The sequence below is a fragment of the Natator depressus genome, chromosome 3 (assembly GCF_965152275.1).
Source record: "Natator depressus isolate rNatDep1 chromosome 3, rNatDep2.hap1, whole genome shotgun sequence".
NCBI lineage: Eukaryota > Metazoa > Chordata > Testudines > Cheloniidae > Natator > Natator depressus.
This window is the reverse complement of record NC_134236.1, coordinates 121,934,992-121,962,304: the sequence shown is the minus strand read 5'-3', so window position 1 is coordinate 121,962,304 and position 27,313 is coordinate 121,934,992. Positions and strand designations below refer to the sequence as shown.

At 42.4% G+C, this 27,313-nt stretch overlaps 1 protein-coding gene across 1 annotated transcript in view; it reads left to right on the top strand.

Moving 5' to 3' along the window:
• The window catches only part of PRKN (parkin RBR E3 ubiquitin protein ligase), a 1,223,721-nt gene extending 1,196,619 nt beyond the window's left edge, over positions 1–27,102 (top strand). The window contains exons 11-12 of the mRNA XM_074948732.1: positions 18,082–18,199; positions 25,388–27,102. Of these exons, the coding sequence (XP_074804833.1) occupies positions 18,082–18,199; positions 25,388–25,497 (228 nt within the window). The 3' untranslated portion in view covers positions 25,498–27,102. The remainder of the gene's footprint in view (positions 1–18,081; positions 18,200–25,387) is intronic.
• Positions 27,103–27,313: the final 211 nt, after the last annotated feature.

Genomic DNA, 27,313 nt, shown 5'->3' with positions numbered 1-27,313 from the left:
CGCTGGCCCCTGTGTCCCTCCTGGACCCCAGTGCCCTTTACCCTGGGGTTCTGCCCCAGCTGTACCCCCACACTCTGGGTCTTCCCTCCCAGGGGAACCTCCAACCCTCTAAACCCACCTTGCCTCAGTGGCTACTGCCAGTCATGATCTAACCCCCACTCACTGGGGCAGACTGCAGTGTAGTGGCCACTCATCATCAGCAAGGAGGGTTTGGACCTGCCTCTGCCTATTCCCAGGCTACCCCTCTGTAGCCCCAGTACCTTTCCTGGCCTTTTGCAAGGCCTGCAGGGTTTTCCAGGCTGGAGCTCCCTAGCTCCTCTGGCCTTCCCCCAGCCCTGTTCCACTCTGGGTACCCTGCTCAGCTTCCGCGTAGGCGTAGGCCCAGGCCCAGGCCCAGGCCCGAACAAGCAAGAGAGACTACCTGCCTGAACTCCTGGCTCTCAGCCTTTTATAGGACCAGCTGTGGCCTGATTAAGGCATGGCCCCAGCTGTGGCTGCTTCCCCAATCAGCCTAGCCTATTGGCAGCCCTTTCCCAGGGCTGTTTTAAACCCTTCAGGGTGGGGCAAGTGACTACCCAACTACACTTACCCATCAGCTTATATTCAGCTCACCAGTTAGTAAATCAAGTGGTTATGGACTGAATCAGATTTTTACTGAATGTAACAACTACAGTATTGTCTTACTAAGTCTGCAGACAGCCTGAAACAGCGGCCCTTGGAGGGCTGCACTCCCCTGCCCCACCACCATTAAACTCATTGAGGTTTTAACCCTTGACCCTGTGAGGACACTTTAATGTAAGCATTAACAAATTCATTGGTTATTTGAGTAGATGGGATGCGGAAGGGGATGGAAGTGAAGCAAATAGGAGGAAATTAGGAGTCAATGTAGGGAAGAACTCAGACTACAAGACCACACTGCCTTTCAACCCACTAATGCTTGTGTAAGCATTAGCACACTAAAGAAAGTGGAGTTTCAGCCATATACACACCTCAGTTGCTAAAGAAAACATATGTCCCAGTTAAATTGAGATAATCCTGTTTTCTTATATGATGTCCCAGTATCCCAGGAACTTCTTTCCAGGTACCTGAAGTGTTCCAGTTTTTCACTTCATTCATCAAAACATTTGGGATTCTTATAATTACAAAATGTCCATTCAGAATATTTTGCTCTCATGAGTTAATCGTGCTGTATGTTTACCAGGAACACTCAGTCTACTGAAACCAAAGTTCCGTGTAATGAACAGTGTTTGGAGTAAAGAAAATAATCAGATAAGTTTAGATGTTATCAAAGCTATTCTTCAGCTGAGAGTGAATGTTAATTACTCTTGTTCAGTGTTTTCTGAATGAATTTATTCTGACATTAATTTATTGGGAAAAAAATGTCCACTCTGAGAAACTCACCTGTCACTTTTGAATCAGAAGCTGGCAGTAGCTACATCAACACATGCTTTTTAATCCCCAAAGGAAAAAACAATTATGGTACCAAATTTCTGCTTCTTCTGTGCCCTGCTAAATTACTGGTACTGCTTGGATAGCCATATACGTGAGGCTTTGTCGTAGTTACAAGACAAAATGGTGTTTGATTGCTCTTGCCATGGTCCTGCAAGCAGCAATCAACTTACACGCTGGTTTCCAATTCTCCCCTAAGGACAAAGGTGAAGGCTGTCATTGCTTCAGTCACTGGAGAAGATAGTACTCTCTCATTGTCCTTTAAGGCTGAATTTAGGCAAATAATGGCCATTATTTTTGGTATCTCAATATCTTGTTCCTAAAATAAATATTGTGTGCCATCAAAATAAATCCAGCATGCATCAGGGTTCCTGTTAACAGTTGACATTGCCTGTAGCCTTTCGGAGGCCTGATCTTAAAAAGGGTGCACGCCTTCAACTTACACTGGATATATCGGATCCGAGGCCACTCAGCACTACCCACCAGGTGTTATGTACCTAATAGAGTCAGACCCAAAACATGGAGCAGACTTAAGCCTGGACCTCCTCTACTGTTCCCCATTATTGTTTGGGATGATTAAGTTTAGATCACATAGTACTGTCTGGAATCCTCTTGCCTGAATGGGAAGATCATAGATCTCTGTGGCTCAGCCAACAGTGAGCTATTGGTATTCAGGCAATGTACCACCAACTGGCATAATTAGCAGTGCTCGTATGGGGGGGAATGAGGTGTTTGTGTGCTACCCCACCCTCCCTGGAGCCATTCTGTTAGACCACTGTCTGCCTGAAAATTATTCTCTCCCTATGATAACATTGGCCCAAATATTCCCCTCCCCCCATGCCTGAAGAGGAACTAATCACCCCGCCCCCACCACACACATCCTTTCAACTATCATCATCATTGTGGCACCTAGGAGCCCTAGCCATGGACCAGGTCCCCTTTGTGCAAGGCGCTGTACAAACATAGAACAAAAACACAGTCCCTGCCCCTACGAGCTTACAGTCCAAGTCTAATACAAGACAACAGATGGGAGAGAACAAGGAAACAATTAGATAATACTGGTCAGTATGATGGGTGGTGGTCTCAGCACACAAACAGCTTAACCACTGTTAGGTTTTGTTTTTGCTAGGGCTCACATCAAGGGAGAAATTTAAAGAAGGATAATGAGTTAGTTCTGCAGATGCTTATGAGGTGCTCCTCCTCAGAGTAAGAAGCAGCATGGGAGAAAGCACAAAAGTGTTTGAAAATTTAACTGGTGTGCAATGGAGGCTGATGTTGTGGGCCAATCAGAGACAGGAGTCAATCTCTTGATAGTGAATGACAACTGTTAGGTAGGGTTGGGGTGGGGATAATCTGAAGGGCCTTGACAGTGAAAGCAAGTAGCTTCTGCTTGATGTGGTAGAGAAAGAGGAGTCAGAGGAGGGATGCAAAGGGGGGTGACCATCAGAGTGACAGGCTAGGAGAATGATCTTTGCAGCAACATTCTGAATGGGTCTGAGCAGGGCAAGATTGCATTTGTCAAGGCTAGAGAAAAGGATGTTGCAGTAATTAAGACATGAGGTGATGAGAACCTTGAGGAGAGTTCTAGCTGTGTAGATGGATAGGAAAGGCCATATCTTAGAAATGTTATGTAGAAAGAATCTGCAAAACTTAAACATAGCAAGGATGTGAGGACCTAGAGAATGATCTGAGTTGAAGGTGACTCTAAGGTTATGGACCTGATTGATGTGTAGGATGGTGGTGTTGTCCACAGTGATGTAAAGAGGAGATGATGGGGGAAGCCCGTAGGGGGAGGGGAAGATTAAGGGCATTGTTTTAGACACACTGACCTTGAGCTGATAGCTAGACCTCCACAGATGGATGTGAGAGAGAGGCTGAGAGTCTCGTTTGGACAGAAGGAGACTGGTCTGGAAAGAGAGAGTCTCGTCCTATGTTATTCCACAACACTATTATATTATTAGTGTTATTTATTTGATAAACTTCAATGACATGCTCTGTGCTGTACAATAGATACCGAAATATAAAAATAGCCCCTGCCCCAAGGAGCTTACTTTGCCACACTTTGCACATAACTTCATTGATATTTTCCAGATTCTTCAACACCTCTTCAGCTTCCTTTTTCTTTTGTTTTAATTGATTAATTGCATTGGGAGAGGGGAAGGTTTGGTATTTTTTTTCAAACTGCACTTTCCAAGTTCTCATCACAGGAGGTAGACCCCGATGATGCAGAGAGCTCTGCCCGGGCACAAGAATCTGTCCATATGGAGTTCTTTGCAAGATGAGAGCCGCAGGCTGCCTGGCACTGGGTGTTGTGGAAGGGATGGTCCTGGGTTAATCTCAGATCAGCCACCACATTTGGGAAGGGAGGACAGGCGATAAATTATGTGGCCTTTTTTGTGGCCAGATAATCACATTGCACGTGAAACCCAGGACACTACTGTATATTTTTTCTTATTTAAGGGTGAATGCATGAGAGGTGGAAGTAAAAGTGCAGTGGACAAGAGAGATGTAGGGCAAAGGATAACAACCAAAGACATGGGAATCCCAGATGAGAGCTTTTGATCGCAGGAGAGACAATGAAATATAATACATTTTGCATGGCTTCCCATCCCTGAAATTTTGCTTTTTGCCAAATTTCAGGAGATTATAATTCTTCCAGAGGCAGGCATGCAAAAATTCCAATATGGGGGAGGGCAAAATTACTTTATAGGGCTTTGATAACCCTTAGTTCTGTGAATGTACATTGGCTCAAGAGTAGCATCATGTTAATAACTGCTGTATTTCGTTAGAGGACTGTTATGCGTATTTGCACATGCAGGCGATGAACTTGATGATCTCCTTTATCTTTTTTATCTCTAATTTTCATGATCCTGTAAAGCATTCTTTGAGCCACATTAAGAGGTGAATGTAAAGGAATTTAAGATGATGCAATTCACACCTTGTTTCCAGCCCCTTTGGTGTGTCTTAGTTATACCAACTGAGACTCAGATTCCCACTTTACATCCCCTTATACCTCATTTCTGAATGTGGCTCCATGAGCCTGAGTATACAAAAATCAAAAGTGGTGTAATTTACATACTAAAGGAACAGAAGAGACGGGTGTAGGAGAGTAAAAATTTGGTTGGTTTTATGTAATAGTGTTGATGTAATATATTTAGACTTTTATAAGGCATTTGACTTGGTACCAGGTAACATTTTGATGAAGATATAAAATTAGCATGGTACATAGTAAATTGATTAAAAACTGGCAGGTTTAAAAATGCAATGAAAAATTATGAATAATCTTTAAGCCACTGTTTCTGGTGAGGTCTCACATGGATTGGCTCTCGGCCCCAGGCTATTTTTAAAAAGAATTAACATTTTTATCCATGACCTGGGAAATAAGATAGATAATTTCTGATAAAGTTTGCAGATGACACAGAGATTGGTAGGACTGGTAAACAATAAAAGGACATGTCACTGATAGAGTGATCGGTTTGCTTGATAAGCTGGACGCAAGCAAACAATATGTGTTGTAATATGGCTAAATGGAAAGTCATACACTTTGGATGGCCTATATTCTTTGTTCCTTACAGGATGGAGGACTCTATCCTAGGAAGCAGTGACTAAAAAAGATTCAGGTTGTGATGGATAATCAGCTGCACATGAGCTCCCAGGGTGACACCTTGGCCAAAAGGGCTAATGCTATCCTTGCATGTATAAACAGGGGACTCTCTCCAGATTACTCTCCCTGGACTCAATCAACTTCTGGCAGTTCTGTATCGAAGAGGACATTCCCCCCCCCATCGCTGTCCACTAACCAAAGGTCTCAGGGGTCACTTCTGCCTCCCCTAAGAAAAGCAAGGATCAGCACAGCATCGGCTCCGGCCCACAAGCCTTTGACCTTCCCTCGTTACAGGGTAGGGAGGGCAGACACATCGTACCATGGACTCTGGTTCTGGCCTCTGGGCATCTATATACCGATGGGAATGATGCCGGTACCAACAATGTCAGTGGTGTCAGCATATCAGGCTGCTCTGGATCTACTCTGCCTTTCAGTCCCATCCTCACTGCTGATCCAAGAGTTCACAAGGCTGGCGGCCGTGATGGCCCCTCAGTTGGAGCATGCCACTGAAGTCTCAGCACCGCACCTTGAAACACCCCTTCCTGGGTTAGTATGGATGTGGTACCAGAGACAGGCACTCCAGTACTGTCGTTTGCAAGAGGACCAACCGTGCCTATGGCACCAACCTTTTTGGCATCGATGGTGCTGGCTACATCAGCGGTGCCAATCCCAAACTTATTCTGGGCCACAGATGAGTCAGATCACCTGTTGGCTCCCTCTGGAATTGCCCTTCCCAAGTCTCCAAGGTACCAAGACTCCTTTGCTTCAGAGATGGGATCCTTGTCCTCCTGCTCTAGTTCACCTAAGGGAGTCTGGAGGCCACTGGTAGATCAGTATGGCTACCAAGGTTGGCAGGCACCTGAGGCTGGTCATCTCTCTGCTAGCATTGGGAGCGTTGGAGGAGGTTCTGTGAGAACACTGGGGTTGTGGGTTCTACTCCCGGTATTTCCTGATACTGAAATGCAAGGCTGGGATGAGGCCTATCCTCGACCTCCATGGGCTGAACAAGTTCATCAAACACGTGAGGTTCCACATGGTCACTCTAAGCTAGCCTCCTTGCTTTGTCTCAGAACAACTGGTTCACTAATCTGGACCTTCAAGACATCTACTTCCATGTGGCCATTCTGCCGAGTCATGGTAGGATATCGCCACTTTCAGTACGCCATTCTCCCATTCAGCCTCTCTTCTGCCCCCTGGGTCTTCAACAAATGAATGGCGGTGGTCCTGGTGTACCTCAGAGGGAAGGGAATCCATATCTCCCCCTACCTCGATGACTGGTTGCTGCAGGGCGAATCCAGAGAGGAGGTGCTCAGCTCCTCCAAGCTACACTTAATCGACCATTTGGGACTCCTCCTAAACACCATGTGGTTGACCTTTGCCCCCACTCAGCAAATAGAGTTCACTGGGGCCATGTTAGGTTCCACAAAGTCAAAGGCAAGCCTGACAACCGACCATTTCCAAGCGATCTGACAACTGTGCCTCAGTTTGCAGTCACAACCATCCATGACAGTCTGCTTGTGTGTGAGCCTGTTGGTCCACATGTCTGCTTGCACCCAACTCACCAGGTTGTGCTTTCACCTTCTTCACATGTGACTCATCATGGTTCACCTCCCTGCCCTGCATTCTCCGGACAAGTTGGTACGCTTTCTTCCATTAGTCCTGGAGTCCTTGAGCTGGTGGGAGTCCCCACACAAGTGTGACAAGGGGTCCCCATCGTGCGGCCCTCTCTGACCAAGTCAGTGGTTTCCGCTGCATCTCTTCTGGGTTGGGGAGCGCATCTGGACTCAATGAGGGTGTAGGGTCTGTGGTCGGAAGAGGAGACCTCACTTCACATCAACATGCTGGAGCTTTGGACAATCCACAACACGTCATGCCTTCTGGGACTTTATCAGGCATTCAGTGGTTCACATACTCACGGACAAAACCGCCACAGTGTACTATGTGAACAAACAAGGGGGAGCTCACTCCACATCACTCTGCCTGGACTCAATCAACTTGTGGCAGTTCTATACCGAAGAGGACATCACCCCAATAGCTGTCCACTAACCAGAGGTCTCAGGGGTCATGTCAGCAGGATTTTCTCCCCGAGCCAAGAGTGGTCCCTGAATACAGAGGTCCTTCGGATGGTGTTCGCAACATGGGCATCCCTCTGATAGACCTTTCTGCGACAAGGGAAAACAGAAAGTGTCACCTATTCTGCTCTATGCGGGGACTCAACCTGGGCTACTTCTCCAACACTTTCCATTGCAGCTGAGTCAACTCTGCGGTATGCCTCCTATCGCAGTCCTTTCCCAGGTCATTGCCAAGCTCAAAGCAGATCAACCCAGACTCTAGGACATCTTGGAGTATCTATTATGCCTTCAGGAATTGGACCTAGCACTCAGTACCCTGAGAATGCGCTTGGCAGCAAAATCGGCTTTTCACCCACCTATCCAAAGGAAAACGGTTTTCTCCAATGCCGTGGTGTCGAGATTTCTGAAAGGATTTCTCTGCCTGCATCCTCCAGTCCAAGAGCCGGTCCCCTTGTGGGACCTGAGCAAGGGTTTAGTGGCTCTAATGGGGCCTCCATTTGAGCCCCTTGCTTCCTGTCTGCTGCCCCTCTTGTCTCAGAAAGCTGAATTCTTGATAGCCATTACCTCTGCCAGGAGGGTGTGTGAGTTGCTGGGCCTCCTTGTATGCAGTTCTTCATGGACAAGGTTATGCTTCGGCCACACCCAAAGTTTGTATCCAAGGTGGTCTCTCAGTTTCATTTGAACCATATGGCAAGCTGCATTCCTCCCCGAAGAAGCAGTGCCTCCATATGCTAGACCAGTGGTTCTCAAACTGGGTTGGGACCCCAAAGTGGGTTGCGACCCCGTTTTAATGGGGTCGCCAGGGCTGACTTATACTTGCTGGGGCCTGAAGCCAAAGCCTGAGCCCCACTGCCCAGGGCTGAAGCCGAAGCCTGAGAGCTTCAGCCCTGGGAAGCGGGGCTCAGGTTACAGGACCCCTGTCTGGGGCTGAAGGCCTTGGACTTCAGCTTTGCCTCTCCCCTCCCTCTCCCCACCCATGGCGGTGGGGCTTGGGCTTTGGCCCTCCCATCAAAGGCAGTAGGGCTCTGGCAGGCTCAGGCTTTGGTCCCTCCTCCTGGGGTTGTGTAGTAATTTTTGTTGCCAGAAGGGGGTCACGGTGCCATGAAGTTTGAGGACCCCTGAACTAGACATTAGATGCTGTCTAGCCTTCTATCTGAAGATGACTGAACAATTTCGTGCTCTGCCTCGCCTGTTCGTATCATATGTGGACTGCATGAAGGGTCAAGCAGTCTCTGCACAGACCATCTCTAGATGGATAATGTCTCACATCAAGACTGCGTATGAGATAACATTGGCTCTGCCTCCTCAGCAGATATGGGCACATTCAACAAGAGCACAGGCAACATCATGGGCATTTCCATATTGGACGTTTGTAGGGCAGCCACATGGTTATCCGTACATACATTTACAGACCATTACATGACCACTGCTTCTTCTAGAGTGGATGCTAATATCGGAAGGGCAGTCTTACTCAGGTAGCGTCTGCCCCCCACTTTCAGATGGGGATACTGCTCACTAGTCACCGGCTTGGAATACGTGTCTGCATCTACTTGAAGAAGAAGAAATTGTTACTTACTGTAACTGTGGTTCTTCGAGATGTGATGCAGATGTGTATTCCACAACCCACCTTCCATCCCCTCTGTGTCAGAGTCTTCCCCGGACATCTGGTGTGAAGGTGCGGTGCCACCGCATATCGCCAGGAGAGGGGCTACAGGCATGAGGCTCGAGTGCTGCCCCTCTACTGGTGGTAGTGCTAAGAAAAGTTTCCGGCTCTAGCACGCAGGGTGCACACACACACCTACTTGGAATACACGTCTGCCTCACATCTCAAAAAACCAGTTACCGTAAGTTCCCATTTCTTTTTTTCTCTTGAGAACTAAGAGACAGGGAGGAAGAGAGCAGCAGTACTGCATTTTCTCCACAAGGTGGTGGTATACTACTGACAAAATGGTTGGTTTGTATTTTTGCGGTATGCAATAGAGGAGATGGAGTGCTGGCTATTGTACCCCAAACAAAATAATTAAGTATGTCATCTTTTACATTGTCTTCATCCCATCTGGATCATGGAAAAAACGAAGGAGTTAAAAAAAAAAATCCAGCAATATAGTCTTTTTGACAGTGTGAGTGCTATGACTTTTTCTTTTCCCTCCAATGCTACTGTGCAATACAACACTCGTGTATGACATATGAAACACTTGTATAAGGAGTATATGGAGTGAAATATGTATGGTGAGCCAATGTGGCTTACTGAAGATAATTTGAAGATTCATACCTACCCATCTTTGCTTTCTCATTTTGGTTCTGTTTGGCACTTTCCTTATTACAAACAGAACCCTATGAGGGAAAGGTTAACTTTCTAATATATTAATATTCACTAGTGTACTATCCTTTGAGAAATATTGTTTATCTTTGGTCTTTTGTTTCCATGTAGATTAATACAATGATGGTATTAAGTTTTCAGAGGTAGGGCAAGAATCATGCAGTACTGCTCCCATTTCTTCAGTCCCCCTCCCATTTGAGAGTCCTGCTACTCTAACTGCTCTCAGTAAGGGTCTTTTCCGTAGTCTTCTGAAATTAAAACATATTTTATTGTCACTATTCCCCACCAACAACACCTTGGGGTCACCCAGACATAGTCAGCAGTTGCCAAGCCATTAGTAATTCATTGGGCTCTAATGGCTGGCCATTGCTTGTTTGTAACATTTTTAAAGTATATTTCATCATGCTGCAGAATATAGCCCTGAAAAATAGACTTAGAAATGTATTTTCAAACAGCATGTGGGTGGGTCTTTACACAGATTTTCTCCTTAGCAAGAACACATTGTCCAGAGCTTATTGGCAATACCTATTTGTATATGTTATAATTAGTCTTTATCATATGCCTTTGACTGCCTTTCAAGCCTGACCATCTTTTTCCCCTCCTTAGCAGGGTGGGGAAATGCACTCTAGCTGCCTAGCAAGGCAACCTACTGAAAATGTACCTTCAAAGCATTTTTCAAACTTTGCCCATCTTTGTAATCTTGTTGATCTTCCACTAACCCTCTTCTTCCTTCTCTTCTCTCCCTGCTCCCTGGCTCCATTTTCCCTTCCTTGTTAACCTCACCCCTCTACAGTTCTCACCAGCTCTACCTACTCCTCTTCCCCACTCGACTCTGATCTTCCCCCCCGCTTCCATCAGCATAAATCTAGGTCGTATATCCAGATCCTCTGATGCTTGCTTGGGAGGGAAAATGACAGTGGGACTCCAGCAGTGGAAGGATAAGGATGAGATAGCTTTAAATTCTGATTTCTCAAGGGTTTCCAGGTCTACGAGCAGGTGCTGGGCACCTGGAAATCCCCCCTTTCCAACAGAATAGAGTTCCCATTTTGAGCCCTAGTTGGTCATTAGATATTACATCTTAAACAGGTTACTGGTGCAGAACTGAAATTTTCCCATTTTGGACCTCAGAGAAGCATAATTTTAGGGAAAAGAAGAAAATGTGACCCTGGCAACTTCATTCAAAAACTTGCCTTTTTAAAAATATTACAGGTGTTTGAAGCTGTTCAGAAGTTTGGAACGTTACTAGTCCTGTTAAATGGATTAGTGGGTAGAGCACAGGTGAGGTAGTCTAAGGCATGTTATAAAGACTATTTATATATACATAAGTATTGCCACCAAACTTTGGACAGATGTGTTCTTCCTCACTAACCAAAGGTGAAAAAAAATCTCTGTGTAAATAACCACATGCTGTTTGAAAATATCTGTCTAAGTCTATTTTTCAGGTCTGCATTCTGCATCATGACAATATGTACACTTTTAGGAAGTTGCAAGCAGGCAGTGGCCAGCCATTAGAGCACAATGAATTACTAATGGCTTGGCAATGGCTGGTCTTTTAGATCTTAATAGCTTCAACATGTGAAAATGTCATGATCTGTGCAAGTCCACAAGTGACTAATAACTGCCTACTGCTAATCCAGTGCATCTGGGTTTCTTTATGATTTAAATGATCCAGGGGAAGAAGAGCTAGAGTAATTTCTGCTCAGTGGAATGAGTACTGTGCGTCTCAAAAATCTTAACTGAAAAGAAAAGAAGGCTTTGGCCAATTCAGTTTTCTGGAAGAATCAAAAAATAGCCTCATATACAATGGTGTTGCACTTAGGTATTGAAAATTATGAGCCAATTAATATGTAAACTATGCTAGAGATAAATTAACCACACTAGTACTGCTTAAAATGCGAGGTATGTGGGAGAAAATGAAATTCTCATGCTGCCCCTTATACCATACATTTCATCACCTTATATTTTAGAATTATTATTTTTAGTTCATTTTATCATTAAGTGCCTGTGTTGATGATGTAACTGGGAGGTGGATTACAGCAGAATCCGGTAGTACAGTGTTCATTATATTTATCAGTGAGGCATATCCCTTATTTGGTGGTGTTCTTCTGGGAATCTAGATTCTTCTGGAGCCTGGCAAACATGTCTTTTAGTAACACTGGCAGATTGTAAAGCTGAACACTGAATAGAGTTGGGAAAAGAGTGAAAGCTAAATGTGTGGTGGCAGATCATGTAGTTTTTAGCATTTTCTTGTACTACAGTACAAATGTTACCTGACCTCTGATGCAACAATATAGTTCTCAATTTCCTGATAGGTTTCAGAGTAGCAGCTGTCTTAGTCTGTATTCGCAAAAAGAAAAGGAGTACTTGTGGCACCTTAGAGATATCACATAGTACCGACTGTGGAGTTTTTTGGGTGTGATTTTAATATATGTCCACTAAAAACTGGAACAAGATTAGATTATGAACTCATTTCAGCTGTGCCCCCAATCAGCAATCAGATGTTAATGGCCTTCAGATACTGTTAGCACAGGTGAGATATTCACCAGGGGCCTTGGGTGAAAAGCCTCATGTTCTATTACCAATCTCTTGAGCCATCCAGTCCTCCATGTTCATCCATACATACTCCATACTTCTCTAAGTTTCTGTAAATCCAGTAATTAAATTAGAAGCAAAATAAAAATTGAACAGATGTTTAATATTAAAGGTAGGGGTCCCAAATAGCCGCAATTTTAGAGAGCATAAAGTATTTGGGCTAAATTTCTGCTGTTTGTGACTCTATGAAAGCGAGATCAAAACAATTTGTTGTATTACTACAACATGAATCATTGTTACCAAGAGAGATAGTGAGTGTCGTCAAGCATTCTACTGAAATGTTTTGTAAAGCATTTCTTGGAAAGGCTAACATTAATGCTTATTGAGCTGCAAGCTAGTCTATAACGCTTGATTGCCTAGAATTTTTAAAAGCATGTAGATCTTGAAGTCACCAATAGGTGTCATGAAATTCACAGATAGTACTCACCAAGGTGTCCTTCATAGCCACTGAACAACATCTACCTAATCTGTTCTGCTGTTTTAGCTATAGATTCCCAGCTGGTATGTAAGATTGTGGAGACTGGTCTTGGTGTTAGTGACAGTTTGCAGTAATTATATGTCACTGCCAGCCACAAGCAGGTGCTATCTTCCATGCCAAAGAGGGGTGATGTCACTATGAGAATGGAGTGGTAAGAAAGAAATTCTAGGGGAGGCTCACTTTATGGAGAGGAGTAAAACGGAAGGGGATATATATAGAAACATCTTCTTAGAAGTCAGTTGCATATGAATGTTAATATTTTAGTATTTTACCATTCTAACGATTGGCAAGGTAACTGATATGAAAGTATTAATCATAAGAGAGGTCCAGGTCAATTAGTGGTCCATATATTGGCCCTTGATATTGCATATCCAGTGCACAGAGGCATTATGGTCTCAAGTCTATTTCCACATGTAATAGTGGTGATAAATATATATGTCAAAATACTGCTGAGGATCTGATATCTAGTTCTGGGGAATATGAGGAAGAAGAGAAGACAAAGCTCAGGTGTAGTACTGGACAAGTGGATCAGTGCAAAAGAAGCCATTAGTTCTTTAGGGTAAGGACTGCCATTGATATGTTTATACAGGACCTACCACAATGGGATACAGCCTGGATGTGGCATGTAGGAGCTTGTGTAATATAAATATTATAATATTAAAATACGCAAGAGGGAGCAAGAAGCTGGTTTATTAATAGGAAAGGAAGTGGCACATTTGCTTTTTGCTTAAATCTTCAAATGGGGCATGAATCATCAGGAGGAACATGTATATGTTGTTGGATTCCACACTATTATGACCTCTCATATAGGCTCATTCTCATGCAAGCTTAGATCCTGGCTTGATTCCTATGCTGAAAAACATTGCAAATATCACTTTAGACATGGGCAGTGAGTAATGGAGACTGGGGGAGTCTAAGCTTCCCCGCACCTCCGCTCACGGTGGGGCTCAGAGCTCCTCTGGGCGTCCTGGGCAAATACATCCGCATCTGTCTCCAGTGGAGTTAGCCATATAGTACCATACTGCATCTTGGTCTTTCTGGGTCAGATCTTCAGCTGATGTAACTCAGTGGAACTTTGTTGATTTCAGTGGAGCTATGCTGTTTTACAGCAGCTTTGGATTTTCCCCACAAATTCTTTGTTTCAGAGAAGATCCTGTTCTAATTAAGCATGCCTTCTGGGTGTACTAGGAGAACAGGGATTTGAGGCCTGTGCACATGCTCTCTTGATCTCACTCTTTCTCAGTAAAACCTATATGAGTGTCAGGAAGCTGCAGCATTTAACACCATTTCAAAGACTCATAAGGCAAGGAACTTCTTCAGAGCTTTTCTGCTGTGCACTAGTACCACTGAAGTCAATTTTGAAACTGATAAAAATGGGCATCCATCTGTTGGCAATGGATGGTCCTAGAGAAGGAGGAGGAAGGAAAATCCAGTAATTTTGCAGTATTCTTTATGATTTTTCTCTCTTTTGGCTCAGCCTGGTCACACAAACTGAAATTAAAAGACCAGAGTATGTGATAATGAACAAATCAAATGTATGTAAGAATGCTGTTGGGATGGAGACAAATAAGTCACAGACTAGCAGAAATGTTAACTCCACTGTGTGTTTTATCAGGCTATTTCACAGTATTATGTACTTATATTGTCTTCAGAAGCCCTCAATAGTTTTATAGTACATGAGACTGCAATACCACAGGGAGTTTTAATGATATAAAACAGAAACAAAAAGCTCACTTCTTTTCCCTCACCTCTACTTCTGTCAGTGAACTGCTTCTTTCAGACCTGTTTGCTACCATCTTGACTCCTTTCCCTGCCCCTTCCTGTCCAGTAAATCTCAAAGCAATCAGATCTTCTATTAGGATAATTTTCCTTTTGGCCACAGTGTTCTGCAGTACACTGGCAACTCCTAAGCCATGACTGTAGATGCTCTGTAGGGCTTCCACAGGGTTCGGTAAAAATATGAAGCAATTTCTGAAGGTTATTTTGCAGCAACAAAAGTCACTCTTCATATTCCATTGACATTTTGCCTGGCTCCCCTGTTTATACGTCTAAGGGTTGCATTAGCCCTTTTGGCTACAGCATCACACGGGGAGTTCTCAGGTCCTTTTCCACTCAGTAGTATTCCAGACATCATATTCTATCTGCTTGTTTACATTGTAAAAAATGCTTCTTATTCTCTGCTGGGCCACTTAGAAAAGATGGAGTCAGTCCTTGGTATTTTACAGATATCCCCAATGCCATAGAAACTGTCTTTATCTTTCTATTGTTCCTCTTGTGGAATAAACTAGATGAAAATATATACAGTATGTGTTCTAGGCTGAGGCTGACTTATCCGGATGATATGATCTCTTTACTGATTCAGGAAGAACAGGGCCACTGTGCGCCATTTCTTCACATTTATTTCCTGTAAGAAGTGGTTTTTAACTTTGCAGTCAGAGAAGGGTAGGGAGGGTGTCTAAAGCTCTAATAGACTGAAATTATTATGCTCTTGCATCTGTTTCATAATAGACTCTTTGCAGTGGAAAGACACCAGTGTAATCATTCAGTCTTTTAAAAAGTCAGTTTGGTCTGTCCCATTGAATGGTATACATGTTCAGACTTGAAAGTTATTAAGCTTTGTAATTACTTGTAAACTGATCCTCTCCCAAATTCAAATTTGTTTTCAAAATCAAGATCAAACACAAGTGATACAAATCAAGTTAACAATTTGGCATATGAGATTTTGGCTCAGCGCCTGGTATTATGAGGCCACAACAAAGAAAGCAGATGTGGGAAAAGGACACTTCCAAGCATTGTTTCATATAGTTTTGATTAGCTCAGTTTAGGTAAAACATTGCCATTCAAGTTTTGCTGGATTGAATCCAAAAATTACACGCGTTTCTCTCTTGCAGATATTAGTCTACACACACAATAATAGTACTTACTTATGCTGTGTTTTTCATCTTTAATTGTCTCTACATCAGTAGGTAATTAACTCTCACTATACCCTGTGAAGTTATTGTCATTCTCATTTTACAGGTCAGCAAATGGATGCAGAGAGGTTATGTGACTTTCCTTTACGTACTAAGGGAGTCAGTATGAGAGCCAGATTAGGACTCAGGTGTTCCTAGTTTCTAGTTCTGTGCTCAAACAAATGGTCCTTTCCACTCACAGAGGCAGTTCAGACTGCTGTCCTAGGTCATTCTACTTTAAAGAGTAGGCAGATGCAGGACTAATATAACATTTTCTTCACTATTTACAATCACTGCTTGTTTGTTTCTGAGAAGCTGCTAATGTACAGTTGTATAGCAGTCATTTTAGAAGTGCGTTGTATCTGACTCCTTCCTGTAAGATGTTGCTTAGGGCACAAACAAAGCTCCGCCATTCCTGTCTATTCTGCATTGTTCTTTGCACATCCTCTGTGCATCTGTGCTGGGAACCAGCAACCCCCTTTTGAATTACTGAGCATTCTGAAAGTCCATGGAGTCTGAGAGGTAGCAAATCACCATTCAACAGGCAAGGGCTTCCTTGCATATGCTTAATTTTTGATTAACATGGGTGCCAAATATGGTCAAATGGATGCAGGTGCGCTAATACCACATTCCACAACTGTAGCCCGGCATGCTGCACTTGTGGCAGAAGGAAAAAAGACAACAAATCTCCATGGAGCTGAAAAACATTCTTGGCACATTGGGTGTTGTGCCTCAATCTGTGGATGGATGATTACAGAAATGTTGCATGTTTGGGAGTAACTATTCATTAGATAGAGCCACAACAGTTTGGTGGAGTGGGCGCTTTGTGTGACTCTGTTTGACAGCGGGAAACCAAAAACTGCAGAGAACATTTGATCGGCTGTTATTCAGACACTCAGAAGATTTGCTATACGCAGCATTACCAACCAGATGGTTTTCGTTACTGACCAGGGAGCAAACATGGTTGCAACTTTCAAGTCCTATGTGTGCATAAGCTGCTCAGTGCACATTATAAATACCGTGCTTGAGCACACTACCAAACCGGGAAACCAGAAAGAAGCAATAACCAAACTTATCCACGCAAGCTGATATCTCATTACTTACATCGGGAGATTTGGACTTCAAAGCAGACTGCAGAAGTCTCTGAAAAGAAATGTAGAAACATAATGGAACAGCAAACTACTCACGTTTAAAACAATCGAGGAGCAGTGAGACAGAGTATATGAAATTTTGACAGAAAAGGAGGATACGCAGCTCATTGATAGCTTTGATCACAACACCTTGAGCATCTTAACAGACTTAGCATCAGATGCACTAGAGCAATCATCATAGTCCACTCGCCACGAAAGGATGAAAAAGCTTTTCCATCCTTCTACCACTGATGAAGATAGTCTAAGTCAGCTCAAATCCAAAGCCTTGCAATGTCTCATGAAAAAGTTTGAAATCAAGCCTATGCACTGAGTAGCAGTTTTCTTGCACCCACGAATGTAGGGGATGAAAGTTTTCACTGGAGAGGAGAGACAGGAAGTTGATCAAGAGACCAAAAAGCTTGTCTCATTGCAATTTTGTCTCAAACAATCTTATGCTGGTTTCGTCAGGTACACAGACACCATCACCAGCGGAGACAAAATGGTCATATACAGAGTTTGAGAATTCGGATAGCGAGTGTGGAATTGACAATGACGACGAGTCTAACCATATCACCCTGAAGCTGACAAAGAATGTGCAACTGCTGGAGTAGTGGAGACAACACAAGTACAACATTCCCCTGCTCAGTCGAGTTGCACGGTTTGTGCATTCCATCCCCACATCCAGTGCGCCCTCCGAGAGAGCCTTCTCAGTCTCTAGTTACACAATTGATGAGAATCATACTTCACTTAAGCCAGAAACTGTACATGATTTAATGTTTTTACACCGTAATATTTCAAAGGAAATCAGCGATCTATTTTCCAAACCTTGAACTATAGAAATTATTTAATGACATTATCATCCCTTTTGTCCTTACATTATCATTTAAGGTCAGAAATTGCTAAGGCATTCTCAAGTATGGCACCTGTGTAGATTAGGTAATTTTATATCAATTAGAAATAGGACAAACACGGGAGTCACTTTTAATGCATGCTCCATGGTGACTCTTGCTATCAACATTGTACTATTTGAGGGGATGTTTTCTTTCTTTGTTATTCATCGGTTTCTTATTATTTCCTCTCCAGTATTCTTGTACCTGTTCTCTAATCTTTATTAGCATAGCTTGTGCACGTAACCAGAAATATAATGTATTTGAATAAAATCCAGAACTCAAAAACAAAGGAACATGCTTCATGTTGCAAAGCAGAGGCAAATAGTTTCCTGCATAGGGACTGAGCTCTCTCCATCCTCCAACTGTACTGTACATGACTCAGCAGTTTTCCACCATCTTAATATTTTTCTCTGTCATACCAAAATGGGTTAAATTACGAGGCAGCAGGGGCAGAATTCCAGCAGACTTCAGTTTTATTGAACTTTCAGACCCTCCTGTCTGTATTACTCTAGTAGATAGCCACGACCATGCTTCAGATCTTGATTCACAGAGGAACTTGGCTATATTGTACTCACAGTTGCTTCTCTCTTTGCAGGGATATAAGATTGATGCGCATACAGCCATGCAAGCACGGTGGGAGGAGGCATCCAGAGAAACAATCAAGAAAACAACCAAACCATGTCCTAGTTGCCATGTACCAATAGAAAAAAATGGTGAGTTTATTGGAGAGTAACTAACACTTGCAGTAACCTCCCTTTTTAAAATTAATTTTACAGTCTAAATATTAATGTATATATAGCCATGTATATGATTTTGTACTTACCTAGAGAGAGAGAGAGACACAAAGGGAGCCTAGTCATCCCTATAATACGGTTTTTGAATCACTTAGAATAGCACCTTCCATACAAGGATCACAAAGTGCTTTAAAACCATTGATTAAGTCTCAGAAGACTCTTGTGACTAGGTAGGCAGGAATTATCTGTTTTATAGACAGGGGAAATGAGGCTCAGAGTGCCTTAAGTGAGCTGCCCAAAATCAAACAGTGAGTCAGTGGAAGAATCGAGTGGTAACAGCCAGTTCCCTAAGCAAATCACTAGTCTGGGCATGTGTGAAGAGAAGCAAACATTGACACTAGTGTGAGTTGAGTGGGCACAGGGAGGAATGAACAGACATGTATTATTTACCACTGTACACAAGACCAGGATGTAACATAAAGAATTAATGTGAATTACTCCAGAGTTACTATTCTTGCTCATAATGTTTGTGTTACAAACTATACTGAGGTATTTACCACAACCTAACTGAATGATGACATAGTGTTATGAGCTGGGATAAACTTTGTTGTAGGTTAATACAAAACCTCATTGAAATTGATGTGTGAATACACCTTTCACTTACAAAAATAATTGTGAGATAGTTAAGGAAGGGAACCGGCCGTTGAGCTTTTTGTGACAAAGCTCTGTCCTTGCCTCCATGGGTCCCGCGTTTTCTGGTGGATTTTGCTAGCCTCAGAGGCTCACTGTGACCCTCCATGTAACCCTTCTCTCTCTAGAGACAAGGGTCACAGTCTACTGAGCCATTTTCATCATAAGCCAGCAAGGGAGATGAGGAGAAGTTATCATTCCTTGCACAGTCTCTGTTGTCTCCCAGTCTCAGTGATTAATCAGGGGGCAAAGGTGGGGGGGGAGCCAGGGCCCACCCTCTACTCCAGGCTCCAGCCCAGGGACCCTAATAGTATCAGCTATGGTAGCTGACCTTTTAGAAACATGACATGTACAGTTCCCTGGGCTACTTCCCCCACAGCAGCCCTCACTTCCTCAAGCTCCACTTCACCCTTACCTCAGGGCCTCATTCCTTGTGCCTGATATGGTATGTACTACTCAGCCTCTCCAACAGTGCAACTTCCTCCCACAACTCCTGACATGCCCACCCACCTGACTGACTGGGAGGCTTTTAACTAGTTTCAGCCAGCCCCTGATTGGCTTCAGGTGTCCCAATCAACCTAGCATTCTCCCTGCCTTCTGGAAAGTTCTTAATTGGCCCCAGGTGTCTTAATTGACTTGGAGCAGCTTCCATTTCACTTAACCTGGTACCAGGGATTTGTTTAGCCTGGAGCTAATATATCTATCTCCCACTACTTTTCCATAACCATCTGGCCTTGCCCCATCACATTTTCCAGCCCCAAAGGGGGAAAAGACTGAAACTTGCACTGGACACCCAGTGAACTCTGAAGTGACTGTGATACCCCCAGGGCCCTGAGATGTAAGAGAGGCCCTGATCCTGATGGGAACTACCTACAGGGTATTTTTCCTTTCTTTTCCTTCATACCTTCACTTAACATTGTTTACTGACTGTGGGCTGTTTTGTTGTTTTCTCTGGGACCTTGAGAGCAGAAGAAAGGGCCAAGAGGCCTCAGCTGGAAGGTTGAGTGTTCCCCACTACCTAGACACCCCCCTGCAGCACCTGCTGGGGGATAATTGGACCCACATAGCTCCTACAGCAAGGCCTGATAAAGTCCACCCAGGAGTTTTGGATTGTGTGGCTGCGAGCATTTTTGCTGAGTATTGGGGGGGGTTTGTTTGTTTTGGGCAGGAGGGAGGAAGGCAGGCAGAACCCAGAAATAGAAAATAGACAAGAACAGAGAAGGCAGGAGGCAAAGGTAAACAGGAAGAAAGCCAAACAATGACCAGTAAGCACAGTGTGACCCTGGAAAAAGCTAAAGTGAGAAATTTGAGTCTAGTGTTGGCTGCAGAGGCTTGAGGTTGTAAGCTAAGAAACTGCTTTTTTGGTTCTTGGTGACCTCTGCACTCAGACACGCATTACTTTTAAATAAACAAGATTGCATCAAAGAAAGTACCAGACTCCATCAATTTCTGCTTCCAGCAGGAACATCTCCAGAACACTGAACTTTGCTGAGCTGCTTGGCTCAAAAAAGGAGCAACAATATGAATATTAATTACTACTGCTGCTGCTAATTGATTACACCAGTTATTCACACAGGGCTTTACAGTCACAGAGTAAGACATGCTGCCGACCCCAAGAAGCTAACGCTTCAGATAGAAAAAGGAGTGGAGAGATTATTAGAAAGGAAGTAGGAAGAAGGGGATTTGAAGAAGCAATACATAGGACACTTGTCAGATGGAAAGTGGGAGACTTATCCAAGCACAAAGAGCGTCAGGAATGAAAGCACGAAATCAAGAGTGAGAAAGGGGGATAGGACTTGGAGTGTTGTTAGCAAGTGGGCCTGTAGGAGGAAGAGGACAAAGAGGTAGAAGAGGATTTAATTACGGAGAACCTTAAAAATTAGTCTTAAAAATACAGCTCTTGAATAGGTGTAGAAAAGATAGAAATCATCACCATAAAGCCACTGGCCACACTGGGAGCAGTGCTGAGGTCATGACCTTCTCATCGCCACTGTGTGCAACAGAATCTCTGTTTTAATCTACAGAAAACTACCTGTTCTTTTCTCTGCTAGATGCATGAAGAACATATTTGTATTACTCCCACGAATGGTCATGGACATTGCTTGCATACACCACTCAGATCAAGAAGAGAATAGACCCTCCTATTTTTTTCTGTGTACTACTGTAAAGAGAATTGTTCCACAAACTGGCTATGAACAGGACAAGACTATCCCTTGTTTGTAACCCAACCCAGGTCAAGGACAAGGGATGTGTCAGAATGCAAAATCCCCAAGCAATAGTAGCAAGTTAGGAATTCTTAGACGTAGTGGAACTGAAGTATAAAAAGGTGCTGTGCTTGCTTTATCTTCTGATAATGGGTACAGTACGTTCCAGCTTCTGTGCTGGTATTTGCTGACTGCTTGCAACCCATTGTTCCCAGTGTCATGTGACCCATAATCTACAGATTTATATTTTGGTCAAGTTTTTCTTGGTACAAAATCAAAAGGCTGCTAATGCATCCTTTAACAGTACAGCCTTATTTAACACATTCTGTTTTATCCCGTATCAATGTAAGGAATCACTGATGTTAAAATATAAAGTGAGATCCCAGCAGAGCTCTGCACTGTATTTTGTTCCGCTTCAAATTACTTTGCTGGAAAATGTAACCATTTTGGCAAGAAGAAAGTTCTTACATTTCTCTACACTATATGAATGAGAAATATCCCAACTACCACCTACAAATTGGATGTTTCCCTACTGGCTGGTGAAAGCCAGAAAACGACAGTGTGCACTGCTAACAGAAATGATCAGTGCCTCGCTATCAGTCTTCCTACAAAATGGAATAATCTGTCTAATTCTTTGAAAAAAATTTTTTTTTTAAATCTGATACCTCCTCAGCAGGACTGGCTGCTGTGATCACATCATCCCTCTGCTCAAATCCCTCCATTTGTTCCAGCCCCACTTCCATTGTCAGTTGAAGGCCTTGGTTTTTATCTACAGAGCCATCAACAGGTCAAGATCCAGCTCCATCAGTTCAATCCACAACCTGTCAAAACAGATGCAGTCCTCTGGGACAATGGGACAGGATCAAATGCTTATGAGCTGGGAAATAAAACTGTAACCAGGATCCCAGGGGAGCCAGCTGAGGTCACTCAATTAGGGTGAACTGCAAAGCATGGGTCAAGCAATCCCGCAAACTAGTGGATATTCCAATACTTAGATTTACCAAGCCAGAACAAAACAGCTTCTGTTATACCTCACTGGTTTCTCAGAAGTCAACAACACAGTTCCCTTAAAGTAACCCAGCCTCAGGCCTACACCTAGTCACCCAAATGAGATATGATGAGGATTAATGAAAATCTTATTCATCATATAAAAGAAAAGGTTCTACCAATCCCAAAGGATTGGACACATTACCTTCCTGGTTAATGAATATTCCAGATCTTACCCAAATACACGCTTACAGCCAATTCTTATTAACGAAACTAAAATTTATTAAAAAAGAAAAGAGAGAGAGTATGGTTAAAAGATCAATATACATACAGACATGAGTTCAATTCTTGAGGTTCAGATTCATAGCAGAGATGGTGAGCTTTGTAGTTGCAAAGAGTTCTTTTAGAATTTAGTCCATAGGTTATAGTCCAATGTCCAATATCATATTCAGGGTATTCCAGCTTAACTTCATCTCAATCTTACAACTCAAACTTCCCCAGATGAAGTTTAAGCATATCTGAGATGACAGGATCAGGATCCAAGGGTCTTTTGTACAGTTTTCTAGCAGCCATACAGTCCTGGGTAAACAACAGGCTTTTGATGTAACCTTCTGTTTCCTAAGCACCACCGGTAACTAATTACACAAATTAACATAGGGCAATTTATCCATTAGGCAGTCTATCACAAAGAGGCATATCGACAATGACATTATTTCACCCAAGATTCATCTAAATGTTAATACTCCCTTTTGATCTCTGAATTAATAGTTATAGTGGCAGACAGGAACTGTCTGTTTATATGGCTAACGTTTATGAGTACACACAGACAATTAGTATCACTTCTAATTTCTAACAATATAGGTTTGCATTTCAAAGTTCTAGCCAATCTAACATTGAATGACCCTAATTACCATTTGCATAACTTTCTAACATGAATTTAAAGGTTGGCTTTGGGTCATTCAGCCTGCAAGCTGTTTAACCCTTTCTGGCCATGTATTATATAACAGTGGTAGCAATAATGATTTGCATAGTTATATATTAATTAGACAAAATCACAAAAGCATTTTGAGTCAAAGGGGTTCTGCAATGGAATGAGCTTCCAGAGGAGATCAGTCTAGATTAGAGGGGCCAGATCATCTTCAAGGTGTGCTGTAAGACTCTCCTATTTAATAAAGCTTTCCCACCATAACTGGGATGATTTATAGCATTATATATATAAAACACTCGTCGAGGATAGACACACACCGCAAGCAGCAACTCCTGGAGCTCAGACTGAGGAAGAGCAGAAGACTCCCTGGAGTCCATTAGGAACCTTATTATACAGGTCTAAAATACTGTTTCTCAAAAGTGCTTAGGTACTACAGTGATGTCCATGATAAGAAACCCTAATATAAATAGAATACCATCAGACACTTAAAAAATAATCAAAATAGTGTATGTTCTTCTAGGCACTGTCAACTCTCACTTGTCTACACTTTCAGCTGTCTTCTTTCTTTCCGCAGCAGTGATTTCAGATTGTCAGTTTATTTAAAGCAAGCCATGAGTCTTTAGTCTGCCCTTTAAATTTTGTCCATTATCTCTGTTCAGTGTTTATCCCTCCCCATAGTACTTACACACACAACCTTAGACAGCAGTGTGTTGAAATCAGGAAACCGCCACACGCAGGATATACAAACCTGGCAAGTGTAAACCTCACTGTTAGAGCTGGTCAGTAAAAGTTTGATGGAACAGCTTTCCTTTAAAAAATGCAGTTTGGTTGAAATCAAAAACACTTCAAGAAATCCTATCAATTTCTCTACAATTTCTTTTCTGGGGGAAAAGAATCCTAGCTACCACTTACAGATTAAATCCATGTTGACATTGTCAGAACAAAAGGTTTTGATTTTCTTTTATTTTCTTTTTGACTTTTCATTTCAGATTTTATTATTTGGTTGTGTATTATAAAATAAGAAAGTAAAAAATGAATTGTTTTGATTTTATTTGAACAAAATGTTTCGATCAGTCCAAAATTAATGTTTTCCTGGAATTTTCTTTTGCAGAGAATTTCACAATGTTTGGGTTTCATTTTGAATTGGCATGAAACAAGATTTAGAATCTTGAAATCGTCCACATAATAAAATGTTGCACAACTTTGCACAGCTTTCTTTGCACAACTCTACTCACAGGTGATCGTGAACGTGGTTATCCTGTAGAACTGTAGGTTGTCCTGAATGAATAATACTAGTAAATTTTTTGCTGTTAAATATAAACAAGGATAGAAATATCCAGTTCTCTGTAGACATCCTAAGTACCCAATTTGTCCTAAAATGTGTCACAACAGTAAGGGTAATATACCTTATCTACACAATAGGCATCTAAATACCAAATTTTGGCTTTTCTGTGTTTACAAGAGATTATATTAGCCATCTGGAGTTTAATCTATGTACAAATCCAGTGTAAGAACGAGATCATGATATATTGTCAGGACTTTTATTTTCAGCATTTGTTTATATTGTACATTTAGGCTTGAGTTAGACAGGAGATTTCATTTTATAGTTGACATAGTTACCATTTGACGTGCATTGCTCTAATGACCATTGGCTACTCTTAATGTATAGCCATTTAAAAAAAAAAGTGATTGAAGGCAGGGGCATGGAGATTAAGTTACTCGAAGTACAGGGAAATGCAAAACACTTAACAAAAAAAATAGGAAACATACCAACGTGATTAAAAGAATCCTCCAGATGTAAAGAAGGCCATTCAACTTTAACTGCTAGTGCCATTTTGAGATAAATATCAATCCATCACTAAAATCTGTATATCTGGATGTATTCTGTTTGCAATTTCACAGCTGTTAAATCCAAACTCCAGTTAAGAACTGAATTTTGATCCACTCTTATCAGCTCTTCATCTAGTTGTGAGCTATTTCTAAGGACCAGATACAGTATCACTTAGTCCTTACATGATTAGTTGAGGAGGGTACAAGAATCCTTCTCAATACCTTGCACAGTCTCTTTAAGGGTCAGGCAGAGCTGCAGTCCTTACTCCTCCAACCTGTGGCGTATGACCAGCTAGCAGCGAGGAGCAAGCTACGTCCAGTAAAGGGATACAGTGACAGGTACTGGAGAGCTCCAGGAAGGGATTCAGCAGTTCTGCACCACTCCTTACTCTATAGATGAGCTTAATGGGCATAATCTAGTACTTAGAAATGAATTTCAATGACCACTGGTTAACCGGCTTATACACATTCTCCTTACATTGTTTGCTAAGGCCCAAAGACAATTCTGTCTTCTTTGCTTTTTTGCAGGTGGATGCATGCACATGAAATGTCCTCGAGCTCAATGCAGATTTGAGTGGTGCTGGAACTGTGGTTTAGAGTGGAACAGGACCTGCATGGGAGACCACTGGTTTGACTAATAGTTCAGTAGTGCTAAGAACAGCCAACCACTTGATTGTTGTCTGGGTCAAATCCTGAACTCTTTGCTTAGGCTTAACTCCCATTGGCTTCTGGATCAAGGAGTTCAGAATCAGGCCTACTATTTGTTTGTTTATTTCCTTGTATATCAGAGCACACCAAAAATTGAGTTCAGGTAATCTTAAGAGTGTTAAACCCACAAAGGCAGGAGAAATTCAGATGGCCAGACTCACTAGTGCTGGCACAGGAGGGGTAAATTATATCTCCCTGCACCAGGGCATCCTACTGGTATATAAGGCAGGCAACGTCACCACCAGCAACTCTCCTTGGGTTTCAGTTCTTTTGGTTCTGATCAGGGCTCCATAAATCTCACTGGCAAAAGCAGCAATGTGGGTATGCACTGAATCAGAGCTGCCCTTTCTCAGTTAGCACAATCAAATTTGGGGGAAATTCTGGCTCTTTACACCTCCCCTAGTGGAAGGGAGGCTGTGGCAATTTTCTGCCTTTGCAGTCTTCTTCCCTGACAGATTATCAGCTGGGGCCCTGACTCTGACCCAGAATCTTAGTAAAAACTGCAGACTGAGACATCCTAGTTGTGCCTGTATATTTGAAACATATGTTATGAAATATCACTCAGTATATTCCTTACAGATTCATATCATATGCAGCTATTACAGGATTAGTGAAAGATGCAGTTTCAGCCTTAACGCTGAATGTTTTTGCTGTGGTGGCTGCAAATCGGAGTAACGGTGTTATATGAGAGAGATTCCTGAGATTTTGTTTCTTTTGTTTTGCCTACCGCAATATGTTTGGCATGATATTGGGGCAGCTTCTTGGGGCTTATTATCATGATGGTGGTTCTCTGGAGATTTATTAGAATTTGGGTGTAATTATGAAAAAGTGTTCCCTGCATAAACTATCAAGGCACCTGCATTCATTTTGGTGAGTGCATGTTAATAGGAGTGCACCAGGTATTTGCCACACCTCAAAATCTGAACATCCTTATTATCTCACCTGCTTTAAACTGTTTTGGTTTGTTTTTATTAAACACCAAAAGGCCGGTCACAGGCTATGTAAAGATTTGCACAACTCACTTAAATTACAGAAGAAGAATAAAGCAGTTGAAATGAGTGGACTTTTGTGCTTCTTATTGTACTTTCTGCACTTGAATATAATATAAATGAGTAAAAAGATTTTGGACCTGATCCTTAGCTGGTATAGATTGTTGATTTATACTTGTTGAGAATCTGGCACTTTGATTAAGAACTTTGTTATTAGAAGAAAATAAATTCCAGGGCTAAGAACTTCATGTTCCAAGTCTGAATCAAGGGATTTTTTGTTTTTGTTTGTTTGCTTGCTTTATGGCTGGATTGTAGGCATCTGAAAAGAAGTGTTACTGTTATCAATCCATGTAGATCCAGGGAGCATGGGTTTCCTACTTGATCATCACTTGGAGGAAACACATGAGAGCATTCAATCATCTCTGGGGGTCATTATATAAAAAGTATGTGGGGCTGATAAAACTGAGTAAATGTAGAGAATAGAAAGAGCAAAAAGGCACAGAGGAGCAGAAAGTGTGAGGAAAGGAAAGAGGAGAAGAGAACGTTTAAGATAAGAGAGCAAAAGGTTAATTGTTCAAGATCCATTGTCCCCCAGGGCTCTGGAGAACCAAAATGTACACGAAACTGGCTGCACTGAAGTTTGGATTGCAGTAGTGTAATGCAGCCTAGCACGTTCAAATTGTATCATCTTAATGGGGTATTTTATTATCAAGATCTCTATACCTTGATTTGATTGCATGCACTAGGGTATATTTTG